The sequence below is a fragment of the Microcaecilia unicolor genome, chromosome 2 (genome assembly GCF_901765095.1).
Source record: "Microcaecilia unicolor chromosome 2, aMicUni1.1, whole genome shotgun sequence".
Taxonomy (NCBI): domain Eukaryota; kingdom Metazoa; phylum Chordata; class Amphibia; order Gymnophiona; family Siphonopidae; genus Microcaecilia; species Microcaecilia unicolor.
Genome location: NC_044032.1, coordinates 507495268 through 507515732, shown reverse-complemented (window position 1 = coordinate 507515732; position 20465 = coordinate 507495268). Strand labels below are relative to the sequence as shown.

General features: G+C 40.7%; 1 protein-coding gene across 2 annotated transcripts in view; it reads left to right on the top strand.

The window, feature by feature from the left end:
* RAB28 (RAB28, member RAS oncogene family) overlaps positions 1 to 4218 on the top strand; it is a 269956-nt gene extending 265738 nt beyond the window's left edge. The window contains exon 7 of one of the 2 annotated variants that reach the window (XM_030191192.1): positions 3335 to 4218. In XM_030191192.1, the coding sequence (XP_030047052.1) occupies positions 3335 to 3427 (93 nt within the window). In that variant the 3' untranslated portion in view covers positions 3428 to 4218. The remainder of the gene's footprint in view (positions 1 to 3334) is intronic. The other variant, XM_030191190.1, reaches the window with a different exon arrangement.
* The last annotated feature ends 16247 nt before the right edge of the window (positions 4219 to 20465 follow it).

Below are 20465 nucleotides of genomic sequence, written 5' to 3'. Positions count from 1 at the left end.
CTGGATATGCGCAGAGAAGGAGAGGGAGGAGTCGAAGATGACTCCGAGGTTGCGGGCGGATGAGACGGGGAGGATGAGGGTGTTATCAACTGAGATCGAGAGCGGAGGAAGAGGAGAAGTGGGTTTTGGTGGAAAGACGATAAGCTCGGTCTTGGCCATGTTCAGTTTCAGGTGGCGGTTGGACATCCATGCAGCAATGTCGGATAAGCAGGCCGATACCTTGGCCTGGGTCTCCACGGTGATGTCTGGTGTGGAGAGACACAGCTGGGTGTCATCAGCATAAAGATGATACTGGAAACCATGAGATCAGATCAGTGAGCCCAGGGAAGAGGTGTAGATTGAAAAAAGAAGGGGTCCAAGGACAGATCCCTGGGGAACTCCAACAGAGAGGGATGGGGGTGGAGGAAGATCCATGAGAGTGTACTCTGAAGGTGTAACAAATAGGAGGAAATAGTTTTTCATTCAACAAATAGTTAAGCTCTGGAACTTTGCTGGAGGATGTAGTAACAGCGGTTAACATATTTGGGTTTAAAAAAGGCTTGGACAAGTTCCTGGAGGAAAAGTTCATAGTCTGCTATTGAGACAGCCAAGGGGAAGCTACTGCTTGCCCTGGGATTGGTAGCGTGGAATGTTGCCACTATTTGGGGTTTTTCCAGGTACTTGTGATCTGGCTTGGCCACTGTTGGAAAAGAGGATACTGGGCTAGAGGACCATTGGCCTAACCCAGTATGGCTGTTCTTATGTTCAAACAATTTGTAATACAACAGTCTAAAACATATCCTTTTATGTGACAAAATAAAAAATAAGTTACAGAAGTTGAAACATGGAACTATTTAGGATGCTTATGGGCCTATGACATAAAAAAATTGGCCTTCCTCACCATTTTGGATCTGAGACTTTAGTCACTGTTTCCCAGAGATGGTCACTTATATAGTATATATCAAATGAATTGAACTTGAACTTCTGGAATGTCCTTTGATCACCTCATAGCATTCTTATAGAAACCTTTTGTGGTGACTACTTCACTCTCAGGGTGAAATTCAGTATGCCATATATATATATATATATATATATATATATATATATATATATATATATATATATATATATATATATATATATATATATATATATATATATATATGGTATACTGAATTTTACCCTGAGAGTGAAGTAGTCACCACAAAAAGTTTCTATAAGAATGCTCCCCTTATATATGTGAGGCCAGTTTTAGGACTAAAAATGTCCAAAAATGCTGTGATCTGTGGATAAGTCGAGGCTAGGTCCCACATTGCTCTCCCTCTCAAGCATCTCCCTTGCCTTTCCCAAAACCACCCTCCTTCCCATAGTCCACAGCTTCACAGATTTCAACAGCAGCCAGAACATAATTAAAACGGGTGTTTTTTCTAGCTAAAACAGTGCTGGTACTCAAATGCTAGGCCACCCTTTAGGGGTGGGGTGATCACTGAGGGACTCTCATCCTGCAATAGCCAGGAACCCTGCAACCAGTCACAGAATCTATGACAAGGCAGAACTGGTGTGTAGAGACTGGGCTGTTTCATTAAAACTTGAGGTCCATGGGTCAATTTTAGCAGACAATGGAAAAGGTGCCAGTACTCGGTACCCCCAAGTACCTCCTCAAGAAAAGCCCTGCCTAAAACCCAAAGGAAGCGGCTAAATCATCAGATTTCAACATGTGAGAATTATATGTTTATCTCTCACTAATAAGTCTTCAATTTAGTTTTTTCACCCTTTTACTCTAAACTTTGGCAGGTTACTAAAACAAAATGTTCTAGAAAAATATTTTCCCAAATCGCTTACCCTTCTTATCTAAGGAGAATGTTATATTCAGGAATCAGTATTTCTCAGCACCCACATACACTCCTATTTTGCTTTTACCAAAAAATAAGCAATAAGAATTTCACTCACTCAGTAACTAAATCCACAACAACCTTCTCAGCTAAAAAAAAAAAAAAAAAAAAAGTTACTCTCTGAACCTTCTGCTTGAGCCATGAGCCAATCAAATGGTTTTTAACTGTCTCCAGGTCACCTGATAATTGTAATGCACATTTTGTTTCCCTGCAGGCATTCCCTCCTCTCAATATACATGCAAAATAAATTGTGAAGGCAATTTAAACTAATTAGAGCAAACTTAGGCAGTTGCCTAGAAAGGCACTGTAAGAGCACGAAATACTGTACTGTAAGGTATATAAAAAAAGCTTAACAACAACAAACTTTCAACCAGCCAGAACATCTACAGATTTTAAACAATTACTACTATTTATTTTTATCACTCACCAGTCTCACCAAAACCTCTTCTCTTTAAGTTTAGCACTGTACAAGCTCATCCCGACTTGAGTTCTCCCCACACTAGGAATGTACATAGCACTGGCTCCATTCTCTAAGTAACTTCAGCACAGCCAGCATCTGTCTTCCATACTTCCATAAAGCTAACAAAAGCAAGAGTGTTATGGCACTGATGAGAATGAGTCTGAAAGCACAAACAGGAAATAAACACCCTGCGTTCAAGGTCATATACCAAAAACAAAAAGTAAGGGTGGGCCACAGAAATTGACAAGAAGGAAACAAGATGAAGAATCATAAGATCTTTAATAAGACAATCATAGTGAAAATACACATTCTTTTATATGGCAAATGTGTCAGCATTTTTTCATACAGAACCTTTTGTGCCAGCATATTTATTCAAGTGACTCCTTTTACTTGTCCATTGTTGCTGCCATCGAGGTTTCAAGCGGTGTTCCTTTGCCTACACAGATCAGATATTGTTACCCCTGAAGCAGGCATTTACGCTGAAACACAGGTTGTGTTGGGTACTGGATACAATTGCAAAACCCTCTGGTGGATATTTAAACAGTTATTGGTGTTTGCACTGATGATAATGACCCATAGATAAGATGAGCCTGGTTTATTGATGGGATTCTGATATCAAAATTTCTCAACTTATATACAAGTGGTATAGTGAGATTTAGATTCAGCAGGGCTGGCTTCAATCAAGCCTGGCTGTGTTTAATCAGTTGAATCTAATTATCAATTAAATGTGGTCAATTGTTTGGGTAAGTGGCAGTTACTTTTTCATATGGGTGATATGAGTGTTGGATAACTTTGTTTTTTAAATGATGTAATAATTTAAAAACTGTTGTTTACTCAAGCTCCCTGGGTCTAGTATTAAATTTTGTTTAAAAATCAGAAACCATTCATTGTGACATATTTGCAATAACGGGAAGTTAGGAGGAGGACAAAATCTTTTTCACATCACTATAGAGTTTGTTTAATGGTACTATTTTCCTAATTACTGTGTTTTCTTTTATGACAGAGGGTGGTGAAAGCAGACATTGTAAACTACAATCAGGAGCCTGTGACAAGAACTGTTAACCCTCCTAGAAGCTCCATGTGTGCAGTACAATGAATACATTAGCCTTCCTATTTCTCTTTCTTAGTCCCACAATTTGGCTAGAACTTTGCTTTAATCCAGCTAATGGTTTGAAAAACATGGTAATTGTGTACTGTGAAGCCAGAGGTAATTTCTGGGACAAACCAATAATAAAAACCTTGGACCTAAACACTTTGAAATCAGCATTTAAAATATTTATTATTCAGAATTATAAATGCCTTTTTAACAGATTCTGCAGAAAAAGAGATATCAGAAATCTTATGAATGATTTTCAAGGCATTATTATATAGCCAAAAGATAACACTGGCATTTGCATACTCCTCACAATCCCAAACAATTAGACACAATAAATAACACAACTAGTTAAGTAAGCCGCAGCTTTATTACAACTAATGAACAGTTGCATCAGACAATTGAATGCATTAACCAACTCCCAACTCAGTGCAGCTATAAATCCCTTCACCCCAAGGGAGCTATTCAGTGTCAACTAGCCACTGCATCCCCCACACGTAGAAATCCCCCGTGCTTCCCAGCAGGACCCATAGAGCTCCACCTCTACCCATGGCGGTGTTGCACACAAGCAGACACATAAGCATCCCCTTTTCTTCACCCCCATTTTATGGCCACACTGAGTGTATAACATCCCCCATCCTCTGACAATTTTCAACCACAGCCAAAGTTGCGACCGAACCCCCACCCACAACCAACCTCATTCACAAATTCCCCCATCCACCAACACTGCAAAGTACTGGGGAGGGTGAGAAAAACCTCCAGACGTCTTCCAACCTAACCTACTCTCACCTGCTCTCGCACACTCACTACAGTATCTCCCAACCTACCAAATTCCCTTAGACATAACGAATCGGGAATGTTCCCCCCCCCCCCCCCCCCCCCCCCACCAATCACAACAACTTCACCTTTGTCATTATGTCCCTTCCCCATTCCACCAACCACCCAGCACAACCCCTGCCCACTTCTCCCTACCCCCTAGTTTCATATCCAACTCACTCTGGAGCAATTTACTTCTCCCCCCCCCCCACCCCCAACACACACATCCCTTTCCTATCCCCAAGTATCATGGCAATAAATTCTCCGAAGCTCAGCTATTATTATCTGGCTCACAGTATTAGACTGTAGCTCCATAACACTGACATTTGCATACTGTCTGCATTCCCAAACAATTAGAAACTTGTACAAATCCCCCATGCTTCCCAGCAGGACTCTTGGTGCCACAGGCCCCCCCTCCCCCCCTCCACCTGTGGAAGAGTCACACAAGCAGACCCATAGCTTTTCATTTGGTTCACCACCTTTTATATCCACACTAATGGGCTGATGATCAAAGGTAGATGCAGGCGTTCGAGGCCACTAGCACCTGCATTTTCCAGCACGGCATGATGTAAGCCCTGGTACAACAAACGAGCATGCCAGGGAATACTGCAGAGCTCATTTAAATTAGCTCTGCAGTATTCCGCCCATGTGATCAGAGAACAGCGCTCCGTATGGGCGGAATAGCGCTTTAACCTGGCAAATGCCGAGTAGTAAAGGTAATATTCAACTTCGAGCAGCGAAGAACCAAAAGCCGCAATAACTCCACCAGTAACACAGTGAACGGATTGAGAATTAACTATGCACACTGCAAACTATCCATGGGTCCCCCAAACAAAAAAAGATTCATCAAAATAACAAAGGAAGACAACCCAGATACAGGCTCAGTCACCCAATGCACAAAAGAAGAAAAAGCCTCAAAATAAGCACACAAAACCGAATACCCCATAGGAATACATTTGTCAAAATAAAAAGAACCCTCAAACTGAAATCCCAGTAAGTGAAAAGAATCGGGGTGCACAGGAAGCAAACGAAAAACAGACTGAATGTCCGCTGTAGCCAGAAGAGCCCCAGAACCCAGGGAGCACAGCATCTCAATGGCCACATCAAAAGAAGAGTACTGCACAGAGTAGAAAGACAGGTCAATGAAAGAGTTGATTCAGTGTTCCTCAGGGAAGGACAAATCATGAGCTGGAACTTCCTGGGATCCTTCTTGGGCACCACTCTCAAAGTCCAGCAAAAGTAGATCCTGACAATGACCAGCTATATGACCAAACCACAACTCAACCAAAACTTTATTGCGCGCCACCTGAGGATGAGCCGCAACAGAAACGGCATTTCAAAAGGAATGTGAAAACCAAAAGCAAAACCCTCCCACAGAAAAAATGTACATCACATTGCACAGGATACCCATTCAATCAGAACCCCAGCTCAGGCATCAATATGGGAGAACTCACTTTGGTCAGTAATCCCCTACTGACGGATACCCTGCCCCCACCCTCTTGGCCCAGCCTCAAAACAACAGAAGGCAGGGTGAGAACTGGTACACTGACTACACCGATGCTCAAACTTGCAAGAGGCGTGGTCACAGCGCCCTGCATTGATGTGGAAACAGATATTGCAGATCCCTGCCCTTGGACCCAAGAGGCTGACTGAACCATCCCTGTGCCCAAGGAGGGCAGAAAACACTTGTCCCACAAAAGAGGAGCCAGACCAACCCTTTGAGCCTCCCACCTCAGACAATGGCTGGTATCCAGCCCCCCCCCCCCCCCCCGGCGAAAGGACCACTGCCTAGCTGGCATCATCTCTGCCAGCCATACATTCACATCACAGAATCCCCAAGCATCCAATTTATCTCCAGTCAAACCCTTCCGGAATTGCACAATTTCTCCCAACCCGCCAAATTCCCTCTCAGACAGCTAACAAATCAGGAACATCCCACTAATCACAACAACATTTCCATTGTCACTATGCCTCCCTTCTCCATTCCACCAACTACACAGCATAACCCCTGCCCGCTCCTCCCAACCCCCTAGCTTCATATCCAACTCACTCTGGAGCAATTTACTTCTTTCCCTATCCCCAGCTATTATGACAATAAATTCTGGGAAGCTCAGCCATTATCTGTTTCGAAGTATTAGACTGTACTCTCCATTATATTAATTGATTTAAGTTGGTTCCCAGTAAAAGATAAACTTGTATACTTCAATAAAAAGGGCAACAAAACAGAAAATCAGCAATATAAAAGGCTCCAGCAGTGTGAATGAGTCCAAATTTATTCACCACATATAGAAGAATAAATACATAAATAATTAAAAGCTTAACATGACCATGTTTCGCCTTTATTAAGTGCTGTAAAAACCAGAAGGTGTGTTCCAAAATTGTTACCTTCTCTCCACACTGTTTTGGTGCATGGCCGTGTCGGGTTTTAGATTCCTTTTATTAAGCCATGGTAAAAAGTGGCCTGCGATTGTGCAGGCACATGTTTTGGGCATGCGCCTAGCCAGTTTTTGCCGCGTCTGCAAAAAAGGGCTTTTTTTAATGGGAAGGGGAAAGGGCATACTTTAAAACTGAAACCAGTGTGTGCCTAAAATGGGCCTGAGCCCTTAATGTCACCCATTGACCTAGCAGTAAGGGCTCATGAGCTACACGCATGGTGACCGGTCGGTGAACGCCAACTGCTGATTACCGCCGTAAACACTGTAGTTGGGAAGAAATATATCATCCAGCTGTTATGGGCGTGCAGCAAATCTGAAATGACCGCAAGGGGGCGCGGCAGCCTGGCAGTAGTCTCATTTTGGCGTGTGCTGCACACGCATGGAGCCTAATGCACCTTTGTAAAAGGGCCCCTTAGTTATGTATGTATTCTTTTATCTGTGGTGAATACATTTGGACCCATTCACATTGATGGAGCCTTTTATTTTGTCGATCTGCTGTTTTGTTGCCTGTCTTGGATCTTGAAGATCACCTGCCTATTTGTTTTCTAGGTACTTCAATTAAAAGTGTATGTACACTAAAGATGTGATAATCTGTGTTTCCAGAATGTGACTACTTTTTTTTTAATGAAAAAGTGTGTATATGTGCATATATATATATAGTCCCTTATCATCAAAATTGTCTCCTATGTTGTTAAAGAAAATGCATTATAGATGGATGGATGAATAGATAAAAGTACTTATATATATTTAAAAATGGCATACTCCATCTTATATAATCAACACATGTACATCCACTGCTTAAATCTATATCAGTTGTATTCTAAAGCTTAATGGACCATCAGAGATGATCTTCCACTAGGAGTAACCCCTATTGTGAAAGTAGATGGAACACCTTATTTTGTCATCAGATATCGTTCTTTAATTTCTTATTTTTATCATCAAAATAGTGAATTTTGTTTGTATTACTGTAATTTTTATAACTTTATCATCATTTGTATAAACATACTTCAATAGTCATCTTGATTTCTTCTTATGTATGACAAAAATAATTCAAGTTATAGTGCGGGGATATGTGCTGACGTGTTTTGCCTTTGCTGTTTCAAGGCTTTCTTCTAAAAGATCAAACAGTCAACATCAGCATGTATTTTTATATTCCCATCTATACCCTCCAATCATTGCGTACCTTATTTTCTAATGTGGTGCATTTGCATCCTGCTTGTTCAGATATCAACATGGCCGCGGCTTTTGTTTTTGTTTTTTTTTAAAAAGCCGGGGCCAAGTCACCTGACTTTAAATACTCCAATCACAGCAACTGGCTAGATCCACGTCATCCACTCTAATTCCTTGTTGAGGCCAAAAGGCTCAACTGAGTTAAGATTGTATATCCATTTTTGCTCTTTGTAATTTAAATACTGCTCAATGTTACCACCCTCCCACCTGATCTCTACAGAATCGATGACGCGCCATCTTATCTCCTCAGTCTTGTGATTATTCACCTACCAATGCTGTACCAAAGGTGCCTCTTCATTTCTTGTTAAAACTTTGGGTTTATGTTCATTTAATCTAATCTGTACTTGTCGCATACTCTGACCAACATATATTTTGTCACAAGGGCATTGTATAATATATATGATACATTTGGATTGGCACGTAGTATATTCCATCTTACATACACAAACACTATTAAAATTCAATTTACAGATTGCAGTTTTATAGTGTAAAAGACTGGGCCATGGTCTCATTTTATTAAAGCTTTTTTCCCCTTAAGAACAGCAGGGGAGACAACTTTGGTGACTGACAGTGGCGTTCCTAGGGGGGCTGACACCCGGGGCGGATCGCCGATGCGCCCGCCTCCCGGGTGCAGCGCGACCCCCCCTCCCCGGTGAAAGAACCCCCCCCCCCCGGTGCAGCGACGCCCCCGGTGAAAGAACCCCCCCCCCCCGGTGCAGCGACGCCCCCGGTGAAAGAACCTCCTCCTCCGGGTGCACGCCACTGGGGGGGTGCCGTGCGCCTGTCCGCTCTTTCGTTTCTATGCTCCCTCTGCCCCGGAACAGGAAGTAACCTGTTCCGAGGCAGAAGGAGCATGGAAACGAAGAGCGGACAGGCGCGCGGCACCCCCCCTAGCGGCGTGCACCCGGGGCAGACCGCCCCCCCCCCCCCCCCTTGGTATGCCACTGGTGACTGAGAAACTATATAACATTTTACAGTAAAGAATTGAATAGTTTTGTAGTGTTTGCATTTAGTACAGTATTCTAACAGCTAAGTCATGATGCATACTTTAAGGGCTGTTCTGGTGTTTTTGACCATCCATATGAATGATACTATAGAAGCCCTTAAGGCTTGCGTCTTAAAACATTATGGAACCTATTCATTAAGTTTCAGTAATCAGTTGCTGTGCTAACAGTAAATACATTGATGTAGCAGTTAGCACATGCTAATTTCAACACTAACTCCCTCATTCTGTAACAGGGCACTTAAATTTATATAATACTAGCACTGGCTCGTGTGAATGTAACACTTATGTGCATAAGTTCTAGCAGAGTGCTCAGCACTTTTCTGTAATTTAAGCACACAAAGCACATTGGAGGCAATTCTATAAATTGGCACCTCGGTTTAGGAGCATCAATGCCATGCGCTGGGTTCTAATTCTATAATGGCATTTGTTCGCCAAGATGTCTTATGGAATGTTGATGTACAGTGGGGGAAATAAGTATTTGATCCCTTGCTGATTTTGTAAGTGTGCCCACTGACAAAGACATGAGCAGCCCATAATTGAAGGGTAGGTTATTGGTAACAGTGAGAGATAGCACATCACAAATTAAATCCGGAAAATCACATTGTGGAAAGTATATGAATTTATTTGCATTCTGCAGAGGGAAATAAGTATTTGATCCCTCTGGCAAACAAGACCTAATACTTGGTGGCAAAACCCTTGTTGGCAAGCACAGCGGTCAGACGTCTTCTGTAGTTGATGATGAGGTTTGCACACATGTCAGGAGGAATTTTGGTCCACTCCTCTTTGCAGATCATCTCTAAATCATTAAGAGTTCTGGGCTGTCGCTTGGCAACTCGCAGCTTCAGCTCCCTCCATAAGTTTTCAATGGGATTAAGGTCTGGTGACTGGCTAGGCCACTCCATGACCCTAATGTGCTTCTTCCTGAGCCACTCCTTTGTTGCCTTGGCTGTATGTTTTGGGTCATTGTCGTGCTGGAAGACCCAGCCACGACCCATTTTTAAGGCCCTGGCGGAGGGAAGGAGGTTGTCACTCAGAATTGTACGGTACATGGCCCCATCCATTCTCCCATTGATGCGGTGAAGTAGTCCTGTGCCCTTAGCAGAGAAACACCCCCAAAACATAACATTTCCACCTCCATGCTTGACAGTGGGGACGGTGTTCTTTGGGTCATAGGCAGCATTTCTCTTCCTCCAAACACGGCGAGTTGAGTTCATGCCAAAGAGCTCAATTTTTGTCTCATCTGACCACAGCACCTTCTCCCAATCACTCTCGGCATCATCCAGGTGTTCACTGGCAAACTTCAGACGGGCCGTCACATGTGCCTTCCGGAGCAGGGGGACCTTGCGGGCACTGCAGGATTGCAATCCGTTATGTCGTAATGTGTTACCAATGGTTTTCGTGGTGACAGTGGTCCCAGCTGCCTTGAGATCATTGACAAGTTCCCCCCTTGTAGTTGTAGGCTGATTTCTAACCTTCCTCATGATCAAGGATACCCCACGAGGTGAGATTTTGCGTGGAGCCCCAGATCTTTGTCGATTGACAGTCATTTTGTACTTCTTCCATTTTCTTACTATGGCACCAACAGTTGTCTCCTTCTCGCCCAGCGTCTTACTGATGGTTTTGTAGCCCATTCCAGCCTTGTGCAGGTGTATGATCTTGTCCCTGACATCCTTAGACAGCTCCTTGCTCTTGGCCATTTTGTAGAGGTTAGAGTCTGACTGATTCACTGAGTCTGTGGACAGGTGTCTTTCATACAGGTGACCATTGCCGACAGCTGTCTGTCATGCAGGTAACGAGTTGATTTGGAGCATCTACCTGGTCTGTAGGGGCCAGATCTCTTACTGGTTGGTGGGGGATCAAATACTTATTTCCCTCTGCAGAATGCAAATAAATTCATATACTTTCCACAATGTGATTTTCCGGATTTAATTTGTGATGTGCTATCTCTCACTGTTACCAATAACCTACCCTTCAATTATGGGCTGCTCATGTCTTTGTCAGTGGGCAAACTTACAAAATCAGCAAGGGATCAAATACTTATTTCCCCCACTGTAAGTCAGCATGGTGTTCCTCAGTTTAGGCATGACTGTTGACACCATGTCAATGGCAGGTGTACATGTGCACACCTACATGCGCCAAGTGACGCGCATAACGGATAGTATTCTATAAGTTGTGTGTCACTTGGAGACATGCCCATGGTCCACCCCACCTGCAGTTACGCACTACAGCTCTATAAAATAGCACCTTGTGCATATTCACCCATATCTACCAATTATTAGCACCTTTCATGCCTGGAAATGGTGCATACATTAAGCACCAGTTTATAGAATTACCTCCTTAGCAGCTAAATGCAAGGGGGCTTTCACAGGGATGTACATGGGTGGGGAATAGGCAAATTTACATGTAAGTGTTGCATTTAGGCACGCTGATGCTGACATTTGTATTCTGTAAGAACACTGATGCATTCAAGTGGTTTTAAAATAGGCTCACAGCCCTCGTAAAGTGGGCATCCAAATTGTGGCGCCCAGTTATAGAATTGCTTTCCTATTTTCTTTATGCAGAAGAAGGTGGGTAATATGCTTTACAGTTAATGTGGAGGTAGTTACTCCATGTTAACTGTTCGCATGGCAGCAGAACAGGTATAGCTAACTGTTGTTATGTTATCACCATCCAGTTAACAGACAATAAAGAACTTGTCTCTGCATTAACTGAATGGCAGAAGTATTGGCAACACTCCCAGTAGTTAACATGGAGGCTTCGTCATTACTGTGTATTAATTATGGTCAATAACAAAGGGTTACTTCAAAATTGTAAAAGCCCCCTTGGTTGTTTTTATTCAGCTATTGTTTCTACTCTACTGCTTTGTTGATTTTTCTTTTAAGTGTTTGTGGTGGGGTAAAAGTACTAATTTTCTTCATTGCACCCCAAAAATGTGAACTGTCACTTAAAACACACAATAGTTGTACAACATTTTCTGTTTGTTTTTGTCAAAGGGAGTAAGACTGTGTATGTACCTTAATATATCTGTTGTTCATATTCTAATATGAGTTTCTTTGAAAGATATGCATTTCATACATTCATGAACATATTAGTGTAAAAATAAATATAGTCTTAAAACATAAAACTGTTAATAACTCAGCAAGTGGCACAGTGATCATGAAGTGATATTTTAATTTGAAGGAAGTTGATTGATTGTTAATCAGCAAATTAATACTTTTTTATCATTAAATTTTTATTGAAGAAAAAAGGGTGTGGTTTCAATATTTCCAATGCAGATTACAGAAGTATAACCTTCAAACTCACAAAAAGTACATATAGAATCATGACAAAGGTACAACTTTAAGTTTTAAATATCCCAATTCTGAACTAGACCCCCCCCCCCCTTCCTGCTACCCCAGCCTACTCCCATCCCCCAAGGTCTTTAAGAATTCTGAGTTAAAGTATTAAAGTGAGCCCATAGATCTGAAGCAGGGTCATAATGGCCCAGTCTCTTGTCCGTAAGTTGTTTCATTTCTCCAATCAAGGGTAATTTCAAAATCCAATCAAACTCAGTAGGTCCCACTGATTTTTTTTCCAATATCCTGCAATAACGCTTTTAGCAGCCATCAAACACATTTTCTTAAGACGATGTTGCCACTTCAGACCATGCCTGTTGCTCAATCCCAAGAGACACCACTTTGGGTCACAAGGGAAATGGCAGCCCATGTGAGCAGCAATCTTAGAAACAACCTTCTCCCAAAAGGGTTTTATCTGCTCACAGGACCACTAAATATGCAGGAATGTTCCAACACCATCTCCACAATGCCAACAATTGTGGGGAACGTGGCATGAAGTTTCACAGACGGATAATACCATCGTGTTAATACTTTGTATATATTTTCCTTCAGAAGTGCGCACAGTGAAGCTTTCTTCTAGAAATATTGCTTTCCATTCACTCATGGTAAACTCAACATTAAGATCATGCTCCCATTGAGTCATATAGGCATACTTATGAAAGCCTGTACCCCTAATAAATTTGTAAAGAAAGGATATTGTTCCCCAATGATCCCCATAGGTTTTCAAAGTGTTCACTATCATCGGGGTCATCTCTCAACCACCCTTGTTGGAGTATATAATGTTTAATCTGCAAATAAACGAAAACATCAGACCCAGGTAGAGTATAGTTCTCCTTAAACTCCACAAAGGGAAGCAATTCACCCACCTCCAGATGGTCCCGAAAGTGACCAACCCCTGCTGAGATGCCCGTTGTATAAACACAGGATGCCTAAATCATGCTGAGAACCCTGGGTCTGAACTAATATGGGCATATGAGGAAGGTGCCTTGGACCCACTGAATTTAGGCCTAAGAAAACTCTACAATATTAGCAAGTGGCGGACAAATGGCCCTGGAGGAGAGAGAGACCAACAAAACCGCCCCCAAAGTGTAATCCCATACGTATGCCTGGTCCATAAGTGCCGCAACAGTTGGTTGACCTTGCAAATTAATACATTTATTGAAATTTAACTGTCATATTTGTTAATATAATCTATGCAGTTTTTTAAACATTGTATGTTAAGATACTTACTGTAGGTGCTCATTTTTAAAGCGCATGAACCGACAAGATTCCATAGTACCATTTGTAACTTGTCTACGTACTTTGAAAATGAGCTTCTTAATATCGTTTCATTAATATGTACAAATATATAACTCATTTTCTGTTCATGCTAATAACCTTTACAATAATACTGTATTCTTGAAAAGACCAGCTTGATTTTATATTTACACTCTTTTATAATAAACCATATGGACGTTGATCAGACCTTAACTTTCTGCCAAATCCTTTTCACAGTAATCATTTTAAGCACATTACTGTATTTTAACACTTCTAGCATATATATTTAAATAATTGTGAATTAGAAATAAATAATCCAGATATTGAGCCCTGTTTACTAAGCCGTGTTAGAGGCATGTTAGTGTTTTTAGTGCGAGCTAAGCATTAGCGCACGCTAACTGTGTAGATTCCCATAATATTTCTATGGGGGTGTACACGGTTAGCGTGCTAATTTTTGGCATGAACTAAAAACTCTAGTGCACCTTAGTAAACAGGGCCCTTTGTTTTTTTATAAAACTAATCAAAACCTTTATGACAATAACAGATATTCTGCATCAAGGATGCAATCACAAATTAATCCTGTGCATTTTGGTCCTTATTATAGTGTTAAGATTTTGTAGTTCTATGTGATAATTGCCAAAATTGATGTACAGTAACTGCAGAACCTCTGCATTAAATATTGTGAGTGTTCCCGCATTTTTGGGAGGGCTGCAGTACAGCTAATTCAGAGACAAATTTGCTATTGTGTGTTAACTGCACATCAGATAATGTGCAGTTAGCTATACTTTTTGAGGTGGTGGTCGCTGTTCTGTTATCTGCCAAATAAATTGCTAAACACATGGCAACGACCTCCTTAGTAACAGTAAGGCATAGACCATGCCCAGTCCTGCCCCAAAATGGCAATTTCCATTTTAGCTGTTCCAACATGAGACTTAGCATGTGGTAATGCCTGTGTTAAACAGCTAATGCAGCTTAGTAAATAAGCCCCAAATTATCTTAGGCTTGATTTTCACAAAAGCTAATTGCAAGAATAATTTAAAAACAAACCAAAAAAAAAACAAAGTTGGTCTGGTGAATGTCTACCAAATGCCATTTTGTAATTAATAATCTGTTGGCTTGAAATGTGAAAAATTGATGTCTAAAAGTAAACCAAGGGGTTTAGAAAACTACAACTAGAGGTATGTCACCCTTGAGCTCTTAATCCACAATCAGGATTTAACTTATTAATAACACAGAACCTCAAAACACCTAATGGACACCCATTGCTGATACAGCTTGGTTCGCCATTCAAATAAGGAGTGAATTATTATCACTGGTTCCAATGAGGAGAAGTGGAGAAAAAAAACCAACCGAAAAAACTCAAAATTGTTTGAGAAAACCGGATGGTCTAAAAAACTCCTCTCCCCCTTAACAAACAAAGAGTTAACAAGGGTGCCTCTCCTCTATTCTCTGTACCCCCCACTAGTACTCCTCCCTAAATACCTGGACCTACAAATCAATATATTAAATATCTTAAACTAGAAAAGTTTTTCCATCGAGATAATCAAATCTCGCTACATTGAACCCGTCCTCTTGTTTATTATCACAGTCCAACAATCACTTATCTGGTTGCTGAAAACTCCGGGCTCCTTGGAAAAGCTAGAACCAGGTTGGTGGTAGTTCAAAGTGGAGCTGGTACTTGTCTATTCAGTTATGTGAAACATCCTCCGTGTCTCATTTTCAATAATTCTTCCACTTTCAATATTCTTCAGACAAGTGCGCCTTGTTTCGCCAGTATCAGGCTGCTTCAGGAAAATTTTTTATCACGGATCCTACCAAGGACCTTGAAAAAATAACTGAATAAATGCACAATTATTCACAGCATACATTGTTCAAATGGCGCCATCCGGTTTTCTCAAACAATTTTGAGTTTTTTCGGTTGGTTTTTTTTCTCCACTTCTCCTCATTGGAACCAGTGATAATAATTCACTCCTTATTTGAATGGCGAACCAAGCTGTATCAGCAATGGGTGTCCATTAGGTGTTTTGAGGTTCCGTGTTATTAATAAGTTAAATCCTGATTGTGGATTAAGAGCTCAAGGGTGACATACCTCTAGTTGTAGTTTTCTAAACCCCTTGGTTTGGTTATTAGAGTTAGTAATTTACGGGTTTGGGAGTTTCCCTGTAGTTATCTATAGAGTATTGTCTAAAAGTAAACACATTAATGTGTAACCACAGTTTCTCATGAATGTGATGTATACATTACATGTTTGGCCAACAAAAAGAAAGTTCAAATCTCCCGTAAAATAAAATGAAAACCACAAAAAGAGCGGAAGATGAACCAAAACAGACCAGAGAAGGACCACAGAGTAAGAGCACCAGAAAAGTATATGCTTTTGTCCGCTACCAGACAGCACCAGCGTATTTTGTTTTTCGTTTTATGAGTTTCTCGGAGGTGCATCTGTAAACGTCAAATTCAAGACCCCTGAGGAAGGCCTGTTGGCCGAAACACGGACCGTGTAGGGTCCTAATAAACTTTTCTGGTGCTCTTACTCCCTATGGTCCTCTGGTCTGTTTTGATTCATCTTCCGCTCTTTTTGTGGTTTACATTACATGTTTGTGCAGGCCTTAATTGTAATTAAGTAATAAGTTCTCATCAATTGGATTTAGAGATTTAAAAACAAATAAATAAATGTAACATCTAATTCCAATTTAAACAATAAGTATTTCTTCCCTGAATTATGTAGCATAATACTTTTTGCTTAACCTGTAGATAACTTAAGAGAACTATAAGCATTTCTTCTCTTACAAGTCAGTTTCACCGCTACAAGCATTAAGTAAATTAATGAACCCAGGATTTTGTCCAGGCATGTGTTTCTGTTGTAGGAAGAAAAGTAATGGAAGACAATCATACTACAACCAAAGGAAAAGAAAGAAGCATATTGTGATACATTTAGAGATCTTCTGGATATTGCAAGTACAACTGTAAAGTACTATTAGAACACTGTTTTTGTGACATGATGCTTGATAAGCTATTATGTATTTGTACCATAGAGAAACAGAATTTGTTACTTACAAAAAACAATAGCTGTCTATAACAAGTAAATACATTCTAAAACATTTAAATTCTTTTTCATGTTTAATAAAATTATTTATTTTACATCACCCCTGTGAAAGGAGACACCTGTTTGTTACGAATCTTGTTACAAATTGGAAGAGGGAATGTTGTAAGGCTTAAAAGGTAGCAGTGCTGTGGAAATATGGACTTACAGGTTCTTACTCCTTGTTAACGTTTTCTATTTATATTGGTTTGATCATATCAGTTTATGTTTGTGAAATAATTTATGAATAAACAATATCTTTTTGGCACTAAACTTGTTTCAATAATACTACAAGTTGTCTAAATAATACTAAGTCAAAAAAGATTTCAGAAGTAGAGAATGACACTGGGATGGGTACCTGTAGTAACCACGGAGATGGGGACGAGGACAAAGCCTGAAGGTACAGGGTGGGTATGGGGACAGATCCCGTGGGGATGGAGTAGAGATGGGGACACAGCCCGTGAGGACGGGGACAAACTTTATCCCCGTGTCATTCTCTACTTTCAAGGCTGTTAATGAATTGGACAGTTATTTATGTTTGAGTGATGCAGGTGATGATTTCATTTTTTGGAAAAACAAGCAAAAGTGCTGGCCACAACTGGCAAAATTTGCATGGGGGATCCTGTACATCCCTGCTACCAGCACATCATCTGAGAAGGTATTTACTATTACAGGAAGGACTGTGGAAGACAGGAGAGCTAGTCTGAATCCTGAGATTGTTGATGACTTACTATTCATCCACAGATTTAAAAAGTCATAACAGTGCTTCACAAGGCATCACTATTTTGACTGGAATTATTAATTGTATCACATGTTACACTTACGAGTCTAGCAGAAGTCTTAAAAACTTAAGACTAAGGCTGTGTTTTAAATGCAGCTTACAGTACAGTTTCACTAAACGTTAAGGTATGTAAAGATTTTTCTCCTTTGATAAAGGTTAGGATATAATTAAAGTAGGCCAGTCTAAAATAAAAAAAAAATTGCTGCTGATGCTGTCTAAAAATGGCCATCCTGAGATACTCTAGAAGTAGTATCTGAGCTCTTTAAAAAAGTACCTGCATCCACTTTGTTTAAATGGTGTAATCCTTTAAGATGTGCAAAATGAGTGATCCTTATATATGTCAACATCCAGCAACCTGCAAAACAGACTAAATTAAATACAAGGGTTATCTAGGGTATTCATATAAACTCTCTAGCAAGTCATCTAGTAACACAAGAAATGAGCAATTCTATAACCTGGCTTCCCAGATTTACATGTATACACAGCACATGTTGAGAGAGAGTACAAGGTTCCAAACATGATTTTGTTCTTGGTGTTTCCAGTATTTAATTAAAAGTAAGATGGCTTAATATTGTCACCAGCTTATACGATAAGTGACTGTAATATGACTGACAGAATAGGAAAAAAATCAAATAGGATTCAGACTTCACAGGTCATGTTATTTACATTTCTGTGATTATTCATGCTAATTTCTAATGGGAGATGGCAACGCCACCAGGTTGGTTGAAACTTGATGAAGCCTAGACTTTTTTGGTCTCTTCTTGTCAAGTACACGTATTGAGGGGGTGCAGAATCTATAAGTGCTGTGTATCTCATTTAAAGGGACCAGGTCACCCACAACTGAATAATCAATTTTACTAAGAGTTGTGTTGATTAAGAATAAATGTTGAGTTTCATTTATATGTTGATATGGTTTATGCTGCGACCATATATAAAGCCACTTTCTGATGTTGAAATACATATGCTGATCTTGGCTGTTTTCTTGGCATGAGTGAAAGGTGTTTGAAAGATGACATGCCAAGTGCTCGGTTTCGGGGTTAGCAAAATGTCTTAAATGCTATACTTCAAATACCCACTTACATGGAGGGGCATTTTCAAAAGAACATCCAAGACAAATTTGGGATATCCTGCTCACAACGTCCCCCCCCCCCAAAAAGTTGATCTCGCATCAATTTTTGAACAGGAAAGACATCCATATTTTTTGTTTGAAAATATGTGAGAAGGACGTCCTTCCGCTGGAGATGTCCATCCTGAACAGCCATTTTACAAATTGAAACATTTAAATTATAAATGGGGGAAACGAGGCACAGGGATGTCTGTATGGGAGCATTGTTATGAAAATGGCAACACAGACGACCTTGCAGAACAGAGGAATAGCCTGACTTTTGAAGCCCTTAGAATCAGTACCCCTGATTCTCTTCTGTCTTACTATTCCCTATTCTCCCCCCCCCCCTTGAGTCCTTCGTTCAATAAATGATCATTGATTAGTTCTCCCAAGCCCTAAGCTCATTCAACTAGTATTCACACATCATGCTTTCTGTTTCCTTTTCTCCCATACCTGAAACAGTCTACTCCTTTCCCTCCATAGTGAATTCTCCCTAAAGAGTTTTAAATCCAACCTAAAAACCTGGTTTTTCGAATGAGCTTTTGGCAAGACAGCCCGATTGGACTCTCTAGCATATGGCAGTTTATTTTGCTCTCCCTACTGTGTGTTCTCCTATTTCTCCTCTGATCTGGTGTGAATGCTTATCTTTTTTGTGTCACTATTGGAGTTCCCCTCTTTTGTAAATGAACTGTAGATTGTACACTGCTCTGCTCTGCCTTGGGAGCTAGAGCGGCTAGTAAATTTTAATAAACTATAAACTATAGTGGTTAGTGCAGTGGACTGTAAACCAAGGGACATAGATACAAATCTCACTGTATCTCTTTTTTTGTTTGTTTTTGATTTTGTATGTGTGATCCCTTCAGACTTGCAGGTGTCTTATTTCTTTAGATACAGTAAGTATTTTTTATTCCTTTAGGGGGCCCCATGGGAAAAAAAATAGGAGTTATAGGGATGTTTGAACCTGTGTCCCTTGCTTCGCAGTCCACTGACTAACCAATAGTCTATTCTTCTGAACTGCTTACTGCTTTGTTCAGAATGGCTATAATACCTGTAGCTGAGAGAGAGCCTGGATTTCCTTTCTGGTTTCACTTTCAAAGGAGAGAGATGGGACAGCAACCACTGGGGATTAAGGAGGCCTCATACCTTAATCCCGTCAGAGGTCAAGCTGCTCAATCAGAACACCTTTCTGTAACTTGGATGTGACTGAAAACAGGTCTAGATAAAAACATTGTCCTTGTTAGACATTGTGAAGAAACAGTGTGTTTTAAGCATGTAAGATGTATTGGATATTTTCCTGCATTATGTTCGGAAGTGTATATCGCCTGTTTGGTCAGCAGATGGTACATGTTTATGCTTAAAGCTATTACAGAGGACTGACTGTTTCTTTATTTGGCACACAGATAATAGGAAGTGTCTGTAGTGATGTAACTAGTTTTTATTTGAAACTTGACTGTTTTAGGCTCTGATTGGCCTGGAGTTTTGAAAATTGCCCAGCAGATGCTGGCTGTTGCTTCAGTCTTAGCCAGGAAGAAAGAAAGCCAGATCTTTTTGCTTCCCAGGCACTGTTTAGCCAGTATATAGATGTTTAGTTAGTGTTATAATTGATCCATATTTCAGTTGCCTGTTATTGGTTGCCAATTGCACATTTTTGTCTACTGTTCTAAGTTCTGAAATTAAATACAACTGTTTGTTCTGCCTGACTGGACTGATAAAGAATCCTGGTGATTTGAGTGTTGGGTCTGTGAGCTGTGAGTGCTTTCTGGGAACTGTGGGACCATTTGGAATGTGGCCCCAGTAACCTAGAAATCACTGGGGATAATTTGAGAGTGGGAGACTAACACAGAGGCAGTTGTGACCCAGTTGGTGAGAGGAGGATGCTAGTGTAGAGCACAAGCGGCAGGTGCAGGCAGACCTGAGCTGTGATGGGGATAGACCCTCTGAGTGGCTGAAGGTTGACCCCAGACATTTGGCTAGGTGTTTTGTAATGGACATGGATG